This window comes from Protopterus annectens, chromosome 8.part0 (assembly GCF_019279795.1).
Source record: "Protopterus annectens isolate FY-2018-M chromosome 8.part0, PAN1.0, whole genome shotgun sequence".
Taxonomy (NCBI): Eukaryota; Metazoa; Chordata; order Ceratodontiformes; family Protopteridae; genus Protopterus; species Protopterus annectens.
In genome coordinates this window covers 1403715376-1403731539 of record NC_056741.1, presented here as the reverse complement: position 1 = coordinate 1403731539, position 16164 = coordinate 1403715376, and the positions used below count along the sequence as shown (strand labels likewise).

The window sequence follows — 16164 nt, the reverse complement described above, 5'->3', positions numbered from 1 at the left end:
AGCCTAGCCAACAAGGTTCCCTGGCTTATGCCACCCAAAAATGTTATTTTCCTGTGCCCCTGTCGAGCAGAGCCACAGAAGTGGTCCCCGGGTGTATTTCCTATTTCCCATCCACTCATCAAGATTTTTCTTGAAGAGTGCTAATGGGGAACTTTGCTTGACATAGATGGATATCTTGTTCCAGAGTATGGGAAGTCTCTGGGACAGGAATCTATCCCTCCAGCATGTCATGTTTATTGTGGTGACAAGGTTTAGGTCCCTAGACCGTGTAGCTCGGAGGGATTGGAATTTCTTTAGGTGCAGCATGTCCAACAGGTCTGGGTTTGACATAGCTTTATATGTTAGGCAGAGATCACCTCGGAGTAGGCAGTATGCTACGGAGTGAAGCTGGAGTTTTTTGAGATGGTCCTCCTTCATCTTCAGTTTTCAAGCAGACACCTGAAGGTTTTGGCCCAAAAGTGACTGGTATTTGGAACTGTTCATAATTCCTTCCACCTTGACTAAAGCTCCAGTTCCCGCTGAAGAAAAGCAACCCCAAAGCATGATACTGCCACCACCATGCTTCATTGTGAGGATGGTGTTCTTTTGGTGATGTGAAGTGTTGTTTTTGCGCTAAATGTACCTTTTGGAATTGTGGCCAAAAAGTTCAACCTTGGTCTCATCAGACCATAACACATTTTCCCACATGCTTTTTGGGGACGTGATGTTTTGTTTTGCAAATTTTAGCTAGGCCTGGATGTTTTTCTGTGTAAGAAAAGGCTTCCGTCTTGCAACCCTACCCCATAGTCCAGACATATGGAGAATATGGGAGATTGTTTTCACATGTAGTACACAACCAGTACTTGCCAGAAATTCCTGCAGCTCCTTCAGTGTTGCTGTAGGTCTCTTGGCAACTTACCTGACCAGTTGTCATCTTGTCTTTTCAACAGTTTTGAAGGGATGTCCAGTTCTTTGAAACATCACTGTTGTCCCATGTTATCTCCACTTTTTGATGACTGTCTTTACTATGTTCCATGGTATATCCAATATTGTGGAAATTTTTTTGTACTCTTCTCCTGACTGATGCCTTTCAACAATGAGATCCCTTAGATGCTTTGTAAGCTTTCTGTGAACCAAGGCTTTTGCTGTAGCAGGCAACTGAGTAAATTTCAGGAAAATCCTATTGGACAGCTGAACTTTATTTAGGGTTAATCAGAGTCTCTTTAATTGATGGCAGGTGTGTACCCAAGAAGACTGAATGCTGTAATTAAATCAGAAGGTGCTTCAACAAAGTATCAGTTTAAGGGTGTGCACACTTATGCAACCAGCTTATTGTACTTTTTTATTTTTTATATTTTTCCCCTAACAGATTTGTTTATTTTTCAATTGAATTGTGCATGTTATAGATTACATTAAAGGTGGGAAAAGTCTGGTAATGATTTATTGTGGTCTCATTTTTTATATCACAAAAACCTGGCATTTTAACAGGGTTGTTTACACTTTTTATATCCACTGTAGCTATGAGAATGCAACCTAGACCTTTAATAGTAAAGTTGCAATCCTACCAGGAGAAGGAGTTGATTTTGACAAAACTGTGTCAGAAAGACAAAATACTAAAAGTGGGAGACAGCAGACTGTTTGTGGAGAATGATTACTCTTACTCCAGCAGAAGAGGAGTAAATTCATTTCACTGTTCAGGGAATGTTGAGACACAGATTCAAACTGCTGTACCCAGCTGTCAAAAGTGAGCTGTGAAACAGAAGGAAATTGTGCTTCTTGTTCTCCTGGTAATAAAGACCATAGAGAGACTGTACCTGTGAAACCTTTTCCACTGTTTCACTGAAAAATGTTGGAGAGAAGGAAGAGGGAGAACAATAGTTGACTAGAAGAATCAAGAGTACATTGGAAACGAAGCAGAGACAGGATTTGAGAGATGGAGATGAACAGGAATGAAACCAGTAACTTAATGTGGGAGTACAGTGCAATGATTATATTTATGAAATATGACAGAGCAAGCAAATCTGGAAATATTGAACTTTTTCAGAATTTGTTGGACTTGTGAGGGACTCTAAAGTATATGCCCAACTTCATGTCAGTAATGTTCAGAAAAATGCTTTGGGGAGAGGAAGAGTGGGAGAAAATTAACTGTAAGTAAAGAAAAAATTTTTTTCTTAATAGTACTATTTTTGTTATATACGGTTTTCTTTAAATGCTGTAAAGTAAAATTTCCCAGTTATTTTTAAGTGTAATGGAGATCGTAAATAGATGCTGCTTTTCTTTTTTTCCTTTCTTTCTCCCTTCTCTCTTTCTTCTTCTTCAATTTTAAGAAATGTGCACACTGCAATGTAAACAAAAAAAAAAAAAAAAAAAAAAAAAAACAGCCTGGCCAGAAGAACACGAGAAAAGAAAAATAATGTGCTTTTTCCTCATTCTTGGATTGGGGAATGACTGGATTAAGGACTTTATATTGATTTAGTAACAAATTTTAAGAGACAGCAAGTAAATGAAAAATAATATCGAATGTTATGAGGCTTTTTTTCTAGCAAATGAATGTATGCTTAGTAGCAATTCTGTATCCTGGCCCTCATATCTGCATGGAAACAATCTGATAAAAAGAAATTGTCTGGTTCTCATGTCTCCATGGAGACAATCTGATAATGAGAAATGGGTTACAGTTTGATGGAGAGTGACTGGTCGGGGGAAAAAATGAAAAGAGAAACTGGCTAAGAGATAATGATCTCTGAAAGTATTCAGGGGTTTTGCCAATTGGGAGAGATATAAAGATAAGACAAAACCAGTTAGCACTTAGTAGAAGCAGGGGCTGCACTATGCATCTTAGAATGAATAGCCTTTCCTTTAGGTTAACTCAAGTTTATGAGTGTGGCTGTTTGTTCCTATTAGGAGGGTAAAACTTCAGTGTTTGAAGATGTACATAGTTTTATATGTTAGTATTAAATTAATAGGTTTTAGGGGGTATTGGGGTTTGTTTGTTTTTTTGTTTGAGGCCTTTCAATAAAACAAAAGGTTTTGTAAGACGTGACATAGGCTCAAATGGGTATAACAAACAACTATATAAAAGTTCAACCTGCCAAACAGTGTATGCATGTTACACAAAAGCTGGAACTAGGCACTTAACAAAAAAGGTGATATATATATATATATATATATATATATATATATATATATAAGGGTGAGAATAATAACTTTTTAATACAGTGATGCTTTCTGTAATGTTTTTAAATGTCAGTGGTCTCACAGATAAATACAAAAAAGAATAGTGAGCTGTATTAAAAATGAAGAGTGCAAATAGTTATGTTACAGGAGACACACTTGCAAAGAACTGAATGTATAAATTTGATAAAGAAAAGTTTGCAAGATGGTTATTCAGCGGAATGTGTGGGACAAAGGAAAAGAGGAGTACTTATATTAATTGTCAGAGGAGCTCCAGTAGTGATAGAAGAGGATAAAATATAATAATGTCAGCTTTGTAGTGCTAAGGGGCTACTGGCAAGGGAGAAGGATACACTGACATGTATTTATATTCCACCGAAAACTGCTATAATAGAGCTTAAGAAAATTCTGGAAGAAATAATCTGTTTTCAGCAAGGAATATTACTTGTAATTGGGGACTGGAGGTATGTCGGGGGGGGGCAGAAGGGAACGTTTAACAAAGGATGGTAGATTTTTGAAGACATTTATGAAAATATTTGGCATGGAAGATATGAATTCATCAGTAGGAGTTTGAAGTGAATTCATATATTATTCCTCAAGATATAAAAACTGTGCTAGGCTAGACAATTTACATTTCACAGGAACATGTGCATTTAATTGAAGGTCTTCGCAGTGCACCCAATAACAGTTTCAGATCATGTGCCAATAATAACTAAAATAAAAACACAGGGTAAAGAAATAAAAATGAGGCACTGGTGCTTTCCCACTTGTTGAAAAGAGAGGAATTTAAGGAGTGGATAGTGGAGATTATTCGGGAGCTATTCAACAGGATAGAAATTATTTATGAAAATATAGGTAGGGAGTTGGATACAATTAAGGCAGAGTTTAAAAACAGGGTGGAAATAAAAGAAAGGGAGCTATGGTTAAGAAGTAGCAATAATTATTTAAAGGGACTGACAAGTATTGCATAATAGGGGGAATTTCACAGAACAAGAGGATGATCAACTGCAAAATGCTAAACAGAAAATAAGGGATTAACCTCCTTAGTTTATACAAGATTAGAAAGATGCTGTTAAGCAGCTGTTTTTTGATAATAACATTAAAGCACATCATTTTTTAGCATAAAAACTCATGCAACAGAAAGTAGAAAGGACTGTCACCAAGCTTTGGGAGCCTATATAACAAGGAAGGTAACGAGATGCTGTAGAGGTATTAGAAATACTTCATAAATTCTGTGAAAGTCATTATAAATCAGATAATAGTGGGAATCAAGAAAAAATACAAATGAAAATATTTTTGGAACAATTAAATATGCCAAGGTTAGAGGTAGATGAGGTTCAATTGCAAACAATTAGGATAGGAGGAGATAAGGTAAAAATTGTGGTGTATAGCCAATCTACAGCAATGTCCCTAGGAAGAGATGGTACTCCTGTTGTCCTTTGGAAGCTAGGAGGGAAAAAAACTGATAAAGATCTGGAATGTTTTGTTTGAGTGTTTTAAGAGGAGGAGAAGTACCAACATCTTGGAAGAAAGAGTGATAGCTGTAATAACCTAAAGAGGGTAAAGATCCATCAGATCCAGCTTCATACAGGACCATTTCAGTACTAAACCATGATTATAAAGTGTATGTGTCTGTAATGGCTAAAAGAATACCAAAAGTAATGCCATAATTGGTAGGTATGGATCAGTGAGGTTTTCTGGTGGGGAGGCAAACATATGATCACATTAACAGGACATTGATGATCTAGAGGAAAGCAGAATGTAAGAAAATACCACCGTTGTTAGTGGGTTTTGATGCAGAGAGGATTTGACAGACTAAGCTGGGACTTTATGAGCAGGGCAATGGAAGCATTTGCATTTCCTGAAAAAATTATAAGGTTGATCAGGAGGATATGTGAAGGATCGGAGGTGAATATTAATGTGGGTGGTGGTCCTCTCTGATAATTTGTGCTTGAGTAGAGGAACCAAGCATAGGTGTCATATTTGCCGTTATATTTAGAACCATTGACAAAAAAATAAGGGACTCAGAAATTCAAGGATAAATTCAAGAAAAGGTGGCTCTTTTTGCAAATGATATCATTTTTATGCATGACAACACCAGAAAGAGACATTACAGTGTGGTGGAACATTTTGAGACAGGTTCATATCTTTTTGGGATACAGAATTAATGAAGCTAAAACAAAGGCAATGCCATTAAATTATGAACCCACATATGAATTGGTTCAGTAGTATCCGTATTTATGGGGACATGATAAAATGAAGTATTTAGGAGTTTGGATTAAAACTGATTCTGGTGTGGCAGCTAAGGATATGTGGGAATTGATTAAGTAAAAGATCATACAAAAATTGAGAAAATGGAAGTTTTGTTATATAGATATGGATACTAAGATACAGGCAGTTAAAATGTTTTTTAGTCGCATTAGTCTTATACACAGGTCATGTGTCTTTTTATCAACCAGAGGAGAAGTTGTGGATAGCAATTAATAAAGAGCTGAAGGACTTTATCTAGGAGGGAAGACTGCAAGAGTCAAGAGGGATAAGCTGATTCTTCCAGTAGAACAGGGCGGATTGGGATTACCCGATTTGAAGGGGTGTTTCAGAGCTACTATAATTCAAAGTGTAAAAGGATGATGATTAAATAGGGAGAAAGCTCAAAAAACAAGGAGAGCCTGGAATTCTGGATGCAGGCCTTTAAGGATCGTAACAGTAGTTATGCAGAACATTATTTCTGTAAAGCAGCAGAAAGTATCCTAATAACTAAGCCAGCATGGGAATGGAGAAAGATTCTGCTGATAGGGATGACTGCAATTAGGGATATAGACAATAGGCAAGAAAGGGACTGGAATTTATTGGAGGAAACTGGCAAAGGAACCAAGGTATTGGAAGCAAATGGCTAGAGATGGAAATGTGATAGAATGGGAAGACACCAAGAATTTATTTGGACTGCAGGTTAAAGATCACCTTCCCTGTCGAGGATTGATATCAGAGTATTGTGAACCCACGTATGAATTGGTTCAGTAATATCCGTATTTATTTATTACAAGGAGAAAGAAATAGGGGGGTCGTAAATGAAAGACCAGCACTGGCACTGATAGAGTTTTAGTAGAATCTAGAACAGAGGATACCATTAAAAAAGGAATAATTAGTAGAGCATATAAAATATTGCATGATAGCTAATAAGAATCCATCAGAGGAGGTTAGAAAGGATTGGGAAGAGAGACTGAGCAGTTCACAAAGAAACAATGGGAGGATATATGTATCCCAAATATGTAACAAAATCTAGAAGATTTAGGATTTTTGCTTGGAAATTTTTTACATAGATATTTTTATACCTCAAGTAGACTCCAGAGAATTTTTCCTCGGATAGACAGCAAATGTTGGCAGTGTGACGGGGAAGAAAGAGGTAATTGGAACATTTTTTCTGGTAGTATGGTGAGCTGGCAGACTTTAAGGATTCCTTGCAGAATTCACTGTCAGAGATGTGGGGTAGGCAGATCGGTGTGGCAAGGGAGATGATTTTTCTGAGCTATGCTACAGAATCGGAATTGCATAGACATGGTATTGCTTTGCTGGGTCTAATTATGGTGGCTGCCAAAAAGCAATTACTAGAAAATGGAAATCATAATCTAAACCAACAATGCTAGAAGTAGTGATTATAGTAACAGAGGTAAAACAACTAGAAGTGAGATCTTTAGAAAAGGGTAGGAGCAAATTACACAGGAAGAAAATGGGAATTGTGGGAACAATGCCTACAAGGGAGGAATGAGGTTTAATAAGCGGCAGTACTTAAATTAGCTATGTAACGTTTGACTAAAGATGATTGGGTATATTATAAGTGATGTATAATATTTGCATCTGGGAGTGTGTCATTGTGGTTTGTAATGTAAAATACTTGAAACTAGGATTGTGTCGGTGTGATGTGTTTTCATTTATGTAAATGTATAATTGCCTGTGTCATAAGTGATGGTTTAATAAAGATTTTTCTTGTTTAAAAAACAAAAAAGGGCAAGAATCGACTAATTGATGTAATGTTGCTTAGGTTACATGATATATATCAATGTATGTGAAGTATAATGTTTGTAACTATGAACTTGTTAATACAGTTTGATTAATTTTATATAAATATAAATTTGCCTATGTCACAAGTGAAAATTCAGTAAAGGTGTTAAAAAAAAAAAGAGTGAACTGCTTTTTCCACATTTATCAAAAACACTGTTTGTCAAGTGTTAGAAGTGTGAAAATGAGGAAGAACAAGTGCTTGTGGTTATGTTAAATTTAGGATTGGGTTTTAATATCAAAAGTTGTGGCATTAGGGGTAGGATTGTGTGTGAGAATGTTTGTGGGTTAGGGTTAGAATAAGGGCTAGTTAAGGAGGACAGATATAGTGTTTTGTGTGTGTGTGTGTGTGTGTGTGTGTGTGTGTGTGTGTGTGTGTGTGTGTGTGTGTGTGTGTGTGTGCACTAGTGTAAATGAAGTGTGTTTTGAGTGTCTTGTGTAGTATAATGTTAAAAAGGTTAGGGTTTTCTTGCTGTGAGATGTAGGGTTGTGGATAGGTGAGGATTAGTCCACGTTAGTTAGGGTGCTCAGGAGAGTTTTTGGTTAATTGATCACAAGTATTTGCTTTCATTCTGTTATCAGTTAGTTTCAGTGTATTGCTTTTTTTTAGTAAGCACATTTTCCTTTATACTGGCATCGATCACCTGCATTATGATGCTTGTACATGTCAAGAATTCAGCATATACTCGTATTGAAGTAGTGTTGTAAGTATATACTGTTTTAACAAACATTATTAAAGAACTGGCTGTTTGAATGACAAAAGGAAAAATAATATTCTAAGCCTTCCTTGTGCATTATGCTATTATTTGTAAAGAAAGCTGTTACATACATATGTTTGAAGATATAAATACGAATTTATGGTGAAGACGACGTAGTGTTTTATGTAGATGTAAAACAAATTACCTGCCTTTAAGAAGAATATTTTTAATTTGGTGTTGCACATGTTTTCATCTAAACATTTATCTGTCTTTCAGTGCAGAACCTTGGGAGACCTTTTTGGCTGACTTTGTCTCCAATGTATATCTGGATTTTGATCTTTTTCGCTCAACCCCATAAAGAGGAGCGTTTCCTCTTCCCTATATATCCCCTGATCTGCCTTTGTGGTGCAGTAGCACTTTCTGCTTTACAGGTGAGTCTCTTCCTTTATGCAGCTGACATCATTTATGAACATCACAGTTATTTTGGAAGGTCAGAAGCCTGTATTTTGAATTGTGGATCTGATACTGCTGGTGGTGCAGTACAAGGAATGCAGAAACTGCACATTGCATTGAATTTATTTTGTTTATTTGATTACAAAATGAGTGTTCTGGTGGCAGTACCCTTTTGCAGACATGAACGAGGTATAGGACACTATAACAACCCAGTATAAAAAGAAAACCAGCATAATTTGTAGTTAAATGGTGGGTTCCTATCAGCAGACTGAAGGCGCATGTTTTCGAATGCGTCTTGGTCGAACTGCCAAAACCGAAGCTGCAAAATATCGAAGTGGCATATAAGCATATTCTTTCCCTTGGCCGCTTCAGTACTTTGCCGTTTTTGGCACTGTAGTGCGGTCTTGGAGTTGGCATATATAAGTGGGGGGGCAAAGCCCCGGGGTGTGAGGGGCAAAGCCCCCCACTTAAACTCATGTTTTAAAGTGCCTTTTTTTTTTTTTTTTTTTTTTGAACAGTGATTTTTTTCCCCTTGGAAAAAAAAAATCGCTGTTCTGACAGTTTGGTTTTGAAAGCTTTCGCTTACATGGGGTCGATTAATCACCGTTCGCTTACCTAAGCGTCCGGTGATCTAATATAGACCCTTAAATGGTCACTGTATACAAATCTTTCATGATAGAAAAAAAAAGAAAGTGCTAGCACAAAAGGAACATGTAGTCTCAGACTATAAGTATTGTAAAAAGAGTCTGTGGTTGGTTTTTGCAGTTGGGTCAATAGATAGAAAAGTAATACTGCCAGGCCAGGCATCAAGGCATTATCTTCAGCATTTAGCCAATGTCAAGAGATTATCAACAACTACTGGATTTTCTTTATGGTTAGGTTTATTTTTTTCATTAATTACATTGGAACTTTGTGAATAGAGACATTGAAGATAAACATATAAACACTTTACATAGTGTAAACACCAAGTAGGGTATTTTCATAAAAATGATTGGTGTTGCCATAGTGGTTTACTTGCTTTCTGACTGTAGTGGAAAAGACCTAGACCCATCAAAATGGTACCAGTACTTCACATGTGTTGGTTCATGCGATTTATCCACAGTCATACTGTCTGTTATTTTTTATTACTTTTGTGACAAGGTATTTCAAGTATATTTATGTGCATCTTGCCCTTCAATATTTTTATTTTATTTTAGACTTAGTGACTCTTTGAAATATGAGTAGTAGAAACATCTGGGGATGGAGTGATAAAGTTCACTTAATGAATTTTTCATTCTGAAGCATTTTCATTTTTGCAGTATGGAGTATACTGTGAACAGAAGTGCAGCCAGGATTTTTGGAACTGTATAACAGCTTCCAAATTATAACCCCACATATCCCCATTATATGTAACAACTACAGTCTGCACGTGGCTATACTGTTTCATTGTAGGACAATTGTGCTATTGAATGCATAGTTTTCAATGCTATGATTAAGCAGCTTAAATGTGAGTAAATACCTTAAATATAACAACTAAGGAAAAATTTACCTTTATTTTATTTATTTATTGACAGTCAGTCTGGGTTGAAGTCCATTTTCAGCGGAAGCCCAGTGAGAAAAGCTCCAGATTATTACAAAACATTTTAAGAACAATAATTTTAAAATCTTCAGTTATAATATAAAAGCATCTGTAGTTTAAATAATTTTAGACTGTAAAATGTATTCTTCAGACACAACAGATTATAGATATATTTACAAAATCTTATGCAGAGCATTTTGGCTCCACACAGAGTGATAAATTGTCCTAGTGACATCCAGGACTGAAATGAAATTAGATTGCATTGAAAAGGAATTATGTACACTGCATCCATACAAAGCACAGGGAGGAGATGGAATTATTAATAATGACCTGATAACACTTCAGCAGGAATTACATTGCCATTTTATATCTATTATTTACTAGGCCATATAAATATGGGGAGATTCCTCAAGACTGGACATATGCAGTTTTAAACCTGTCTTTAAGAGAAAGAGGAGTAGGACAAATGCAGAGTCACACAGACCATTAAGTTTACTTTTGTAGTGTGGAAAATAATGGAGAAGATAATACTGGATAGGTTTTTGTCAGAATTTGAAAGGTTGGGACTTGAAACCATATATCAGCATGTATATTTTAAAAACAGATATATTGCCACCTGTAACATGATGTTCTATAACAACTTAATAAAAGGCATGAGTGAAAAATTGTGTTGTGATGTAATTTATATGGATTTAATTTTAACATTTGACAGGGTAATACACAAAACACTGATCAGTGAATTAGAACAACTATGTATTGATGTACTCTTGATAGGATGGATAACTTAATGGCTGACAAACAGGGCATAAGTATCATACAGCAATTGGGCAGGTGAAATTTGAGGTTACAGAGTGTCCCACACAGCTTTATCTTAGGCCCATACTTGTTTAGATTGTATCTTTCAGATGTATCTTTTTCATATGAGATGCTCTGCAGTCTGTATGCAGATGACTTGATAGTGGCTAAAATGATTAAAGGTGTTACAGGTTGGGCATGTCTGAAAATACGTTGACTAAACTGACCATTTAGGTACAGCAGAATAATATGCTGATAAATGCATCAAAAACTAAGCATATGGGATTTGGGAGACATAAATTGAAAGATGAATATTTAATACAGCACACAATGGTTGAATCTGTAAATTCATTTATTTATTTATTATTTATTTATTTATTTTACTTTTGTTAACCGGGAAAGTCCGACTGGACACAAGTCCTTTTTCAGCGGTGGAGAAAAGCTCCAGATACAGTACAGATTAGGATTTATTACATCTAATACAATCAGCATGCAATAGTAATACAATACATTCCAGCATCCATTAGTCAAATATTAACTTCATTTTAACAGTACAATATACAGGTATATTATAGACTCATTCTGTCGTGGTAGGCAGAGATATACATTTTGGTAGTTCATTTCAGCATGTGTTAGGCAGAGTTTTGCATTTTTGGTATTTGGTTTATAAGTAGTTGTTGTTTGTCTTTCGGCTTTTTCCCGGTAAGGGATCGCCACAGTGGAACTCTGGTCCACTAATGATTGGCAGTAGATTTTTACGAAACGCCGAGGTGCCAGCACAACGCCCAACCTTCAACGAAGGCACGCCCATTTACGCACATATGTCTTTAGAATGCTACCCAACCGCGGGGAGGACATGCAGACTCCACACAGAAGGCACCCCAAGCCACGCCGAGAATGGAACGGGAGAACCTCTTGCTGTGAGGTAACGCTACCGCCGTACCACCGTGGCATATGTCAAATATTAACTTCTTGTTGTTAGGACTATATGCAAGTTTGTTTCAGAGTCATTTCATTATATTGTTGACAGAATTTTACAATTACTGGCAGTACGTAAATCTGCAGTACATTGAGAGAAGTACAGTATTGGGAAAAACAGTACAAGAGTTTTATGTAGCAGTGGTGGATGTATGTTGTGTATCTGGTAGATTGATGGATTAGAAGTCACATGGTATCTGAGAGAAAAGGAACAAAAGGTTTTAGTAGAAGTACATTAAGAAAAGTCTGTGTGCTTGGGGTAAGCAGGTCAAACTTGCATAACGAGAGGTAATAATTGGTTATTATCAACAGATACATTCCTGCATTTAGCAACAGTGCAGTGGGTTGGTTTAACCTGAGAAGACACAGGAACAGAGCCAGTTGTTTATAAAGTGGCTTTTGAGGAGGTTTTTAAATTGGAGGGGAGAGATTGTAGCAGTGATGTGATTTGGAGGTTGATTCCAAACTCTGGCTATGGTGCTGGCAAAGAGAGATTTACCTGCATCATTTTTATGTTTGATGACATTTAAAAGGTTTTAGCTACTGGATCTTAAGGTTCTGGTGGTTGTGTAGGGTTGAATTAGTTGCTGTAGTGATGGGGTTTTGTCGGGCAGGTAGTACAGCTTGTGTGTTGTATAGAGTTGCTGAAGTATCAGTTGTTGGGGCAGCTCAAGCCAGTTGAGTTGCTTTAGGGCAAGACAGTGATGGGATCTATGAGAGGTTTCAGTAGCAAACTTGGCAATCTTGTTGTAACACGATTCCATTTTGGTGAGTTCGGAGTGGCGAAGATTTGTCATTACATGGGTGGCATACAGTAGGACGGATAAGAGATGAGTCCTTGCGATTGTGGATTTGATCTCCTTGGTCATGAATTGTTTGCTTCTATAAAGGAGACCCAGTTTTTTGTTTACTTTCTTGATTGTTAGGGCTATGTGAAGGTCAAATCTGAGGTTGTTGTCAATAATTACCCCTAGCAGTTTTGTGTGTGTAGTTGGAGTGATTTTGATGTTATCTTTAGAGACTATAGTTAGATCATTGCATTGCTGAGGTGGTCTACCAGGGCCAAATATGACTATGTTGTTTTTTTTGGGATTAAGAAGGAGTTTTATGCTGGCGAACCATGTTTCTGCTGAGGTGAAGTTTTGTTGAGTTATGGTTTGTAGTTCATTCATATTAGGGGCGGCACATATAATAGTGGTGTCATCTGCATATTGTATTACTTTGGCAGAGAGTGAGGATGTTGCTATCTGGTTTGTGAATAGAGAGAACAGTAGAGGACCGATAATGGATCCTTATGGGACACCAATGGAGACTGGTAAGAGAGAGGACAGTTGGTTTTACCATAGCACTGCTTGTTGTCGACCTGATAGGTAGTTACTAAACCATGATATAGTAGAAGAGTGGATGTTAAGGGTAGCTAGTATTTCCAGTAGCCTGCTATGGTTAACCATATCGAAGGCTTTAGATAAGTCTAGAAATATGGTGGAAATGAATAGTCCCTTGTTTCTGTAGTGATTGACTAAGTTGGTAAAGAATAGTAGTGTGGTGGTAGTACTGTGGGGGGGGGGTCTAAAGCCGTGCTGAGAATGGAATAGTAGGTTATTTGTTAAGAGATATTGCATTAGTTGAGAGTGAACTATTCTCTCCAATATTTTTGATAAAGGTGAGAGAATTGCTATTGGCCGGTAGTTGGTCAGCTCTTGGGATTTGCCTCCCTTGTGGAGTGGGATTATGTGTGATAATTTCCACAAAGTGGGTACAGTGGATTCTGTAATAGACCTATTTATGAGGATGGATATGGGATAGGCTATGGCATCAGCTGTTGTCTGAAGGAAGTCAGCAGGGAGTTCGTCTGCAGCTAGTGTGGTTGGCTTAAGTTATTTCAGGAGTTTGGTAATAGTCTTAGTGGACACAGGGTGTAGGGAAAAGTTTGGGGAGTTGATTAGTTCTATGGTGTGGGAGGGGGTGGGATTTGGTATAGGGTTGCTGGTGCTATTTTTGGTGTTGGCTAGAGTTTGAATTGTTTCAGTAAAGTATCTATTGAAATATATTGGGATGTCGTAGTTGTTTGGTAGTTCAGGGGTAGGAGTGGTCGCTTTTCCAGGGTACAGTAAACTATTTATTGTGGCCCGCAACTTCTGAGGGTTATTATCAAATTTGTCTTGCCTGGTTTTATAGTAATTGGCTTTGTCTAGCTTAATGTGTTTTTTGGGCTTTGTTACAGATTTTTAGGTGGTGTTGTTTAAGGGAAGAGGTTTTGTGTTTATGAAATTGAATCCAGGCTTTGTCCCTAGTTTTCATTATTGTTTTTGTCTCTTTTGTTAGCCAAGGGGCATATTTAGTTTTGACTCTAATGCTTCTGGGTGGTGCATGTTCATTTAGGGCTTTGAGGAAGGCTGTGTTAAAGTATTGCACAGCTTCGTCTAGAGGAAGGTGAGTCCAGTTAATGAACTTTAGAGCATTAATTAGGTTATTAGCTATGAAGTTATTTTTGTTCCGTATTGTTTTTAGAGTGGGGGGAGTGGTATGGTGTGATCTATTCCTGATCAGGTAGGTTATTTGGTGGTCACTTAGACTGTCTGGGAGACAGCCTGCTTGTTGTATGAAATTGGGGTTTGCTACCAGTATCCAGTCTAAGATGGATTGTCATTGGGATGTCCTATCAATTCTTGTGGGGTGAGAAGTGATTTGGGTAAAGCCATGTAGGCTGATATGGGAGGAGGGGTTGTAACTAGAGCATTCAGCCCAGTCTATATTAAAGTCTCCGAGTAGTATGGCTTCCTGTGGGAGGGAGGTAGACATCCAGAATATCAAGTTTTCCAGTGTAGCGATGTTATTGCCTGGTGGGATGTAGCCACCTGCAATAATTATATCTTTTCTGGAATTTAGTTTTAGTTTAGCAAATATTACTTCAATATCTTTTGTTTCATGGGTATTGCATTCAAATTGTTCCATAGTGAGATGATTTTGGAAGACTATGACTACTCCTCCACCTTTTTTCCCTATTCTATCATTACGTAGGATATTATATCCAGGTGGAGTGATCTCATTGCTATGGTGTTGTGGCTTAAGCCAAGTTTCTGTCAACACTACTATCTCTGATTTGTGTAAGGCTATGAGGGCATGTATGTCTGGTATTTTGTTGAGTATACTTCTTGAATTTAAGTTTAACAGTAGGAGAGAAGAGGTAGGCCTTTTGAATATAGGTTCTGTGTAATTTACGTTTGTTATGCGTGATGAGTTGGGACCTGGATTAGGGTGTATATCTCCACAGCAGGTGAGATTTTGGAGAACGTGGAGGCAGAATCTATTAAGTTTGTGTAGTATTCTTGTTATTTTCTGTGAGTAGTGGGGGTCAGTTTTATAAAAAGGTTTGTTATAAGAGTATAAAGGAGGTTGTGGGAAGAAGAGATCTGATGGTGATGTAGGGAAGTGTATTAGTTTGATGAAAGTGATTGTGGAATCTGTTTGACACTGAGTTGTGCTTCTCATATAAAGCTCAAAGTGGTAAGAGGTTAGGCTAGAGAGCAGAAGTAGAGAGAAGGAACTTAGTAGGTATATTGCAGGTTTTGGAGGTTGGGTGTGCTGTGGGGTTTGCATGGTTATGGTTTATGTAAAGAGGGGTATAAGTGGGTGTAGAGAGTATAGAAGGGTAGTAGTAGTATATATAGCAGTTGTGGTAGAGATTAGGTAAGGGGTGGACTGATTGGGATGTGGTGAGTTGTATATGGAAGATGGTTGGGTGGGTGGGACTAGTAATTTGTGGAGGGTGTGGCCAGTAACTATAAGTGTAATTGTTATGGGGTGGGTGGGAATTGGGGTAGGGGAGCGGAGTGAGCGTAGCGGACGGAGTGGGGCAGCACAGTCTAAGGAATCAGCAGCAGATGTCAAGGATAGCAGTCAGTGGGAGTAGTAGGGGAATGCAATAGAAGAGAGATCTAAGCTATAGTGTTTACTGGGTTACTGTTACAGTAATGGTCAGCTTGATATTTGTAGCACAAATCTATGGGAGGGATATTAAGAGACCAAGCTAGTAGTTAGGCTACAGGGGTTGGTATAGACGAACTGGTAGGGAAAGGAGTGATAGGGACTGGAGAGTCTAGTTGAGGACCTGGTACATGGGTAGATCCATCTTTGAGTTTTTCTAATCATAACAAACAATTGTTTAATGATAGTTACAGAACTATAGGTTGTATAAAACGGTTTATAAAGTCTAGGAAATCAGGAATGATGAAGGCATTGTTTGTTAGCTACATTAGACCCAAACGTGAGTATAAATAACAATGGGAAAACCTTATAAGAAAACTAGCATGAGTAAACTAGAAAGAGTACAGCAGACATATACCAAGTACATCCATGGATGTGAACATTATATTATTATAGAAGACTAAAGTATCTAAATGTACACAGTCTCTTGTAGATATGTAAGAGAAGACTTTATTCAGGTGTATAAGGCATTTAGAGGCAGCTATACCT

At 37.4% G+C, this 16164-nt stretch overlaps 1 protein-coding gene across 2 annotated transcripts in view; it reads left to right on the top strand.

Annotated features, from left to right (window-relative positions):
• The window catches only part of ALG9 (ALG9 alpha-1,2-mannosyltransferase), a 2405363-nt gene that overhangs the window by 1516646 nt on the left and 872553 nt on the right, over positions 1-16164 (top strand). For both annotated transcript variants that reach the window (XM_044080998.1, XM_044080999.1), the window contains exon 10: positions 8181-8335. In XM_044080998.1, coding sequence (XP_043936933.1) covers positions 8181-8335 — 155 coding nt within the window. The remainder of the gene's footprint in view (positions 1-8180; positions 8336-16164) is intronic.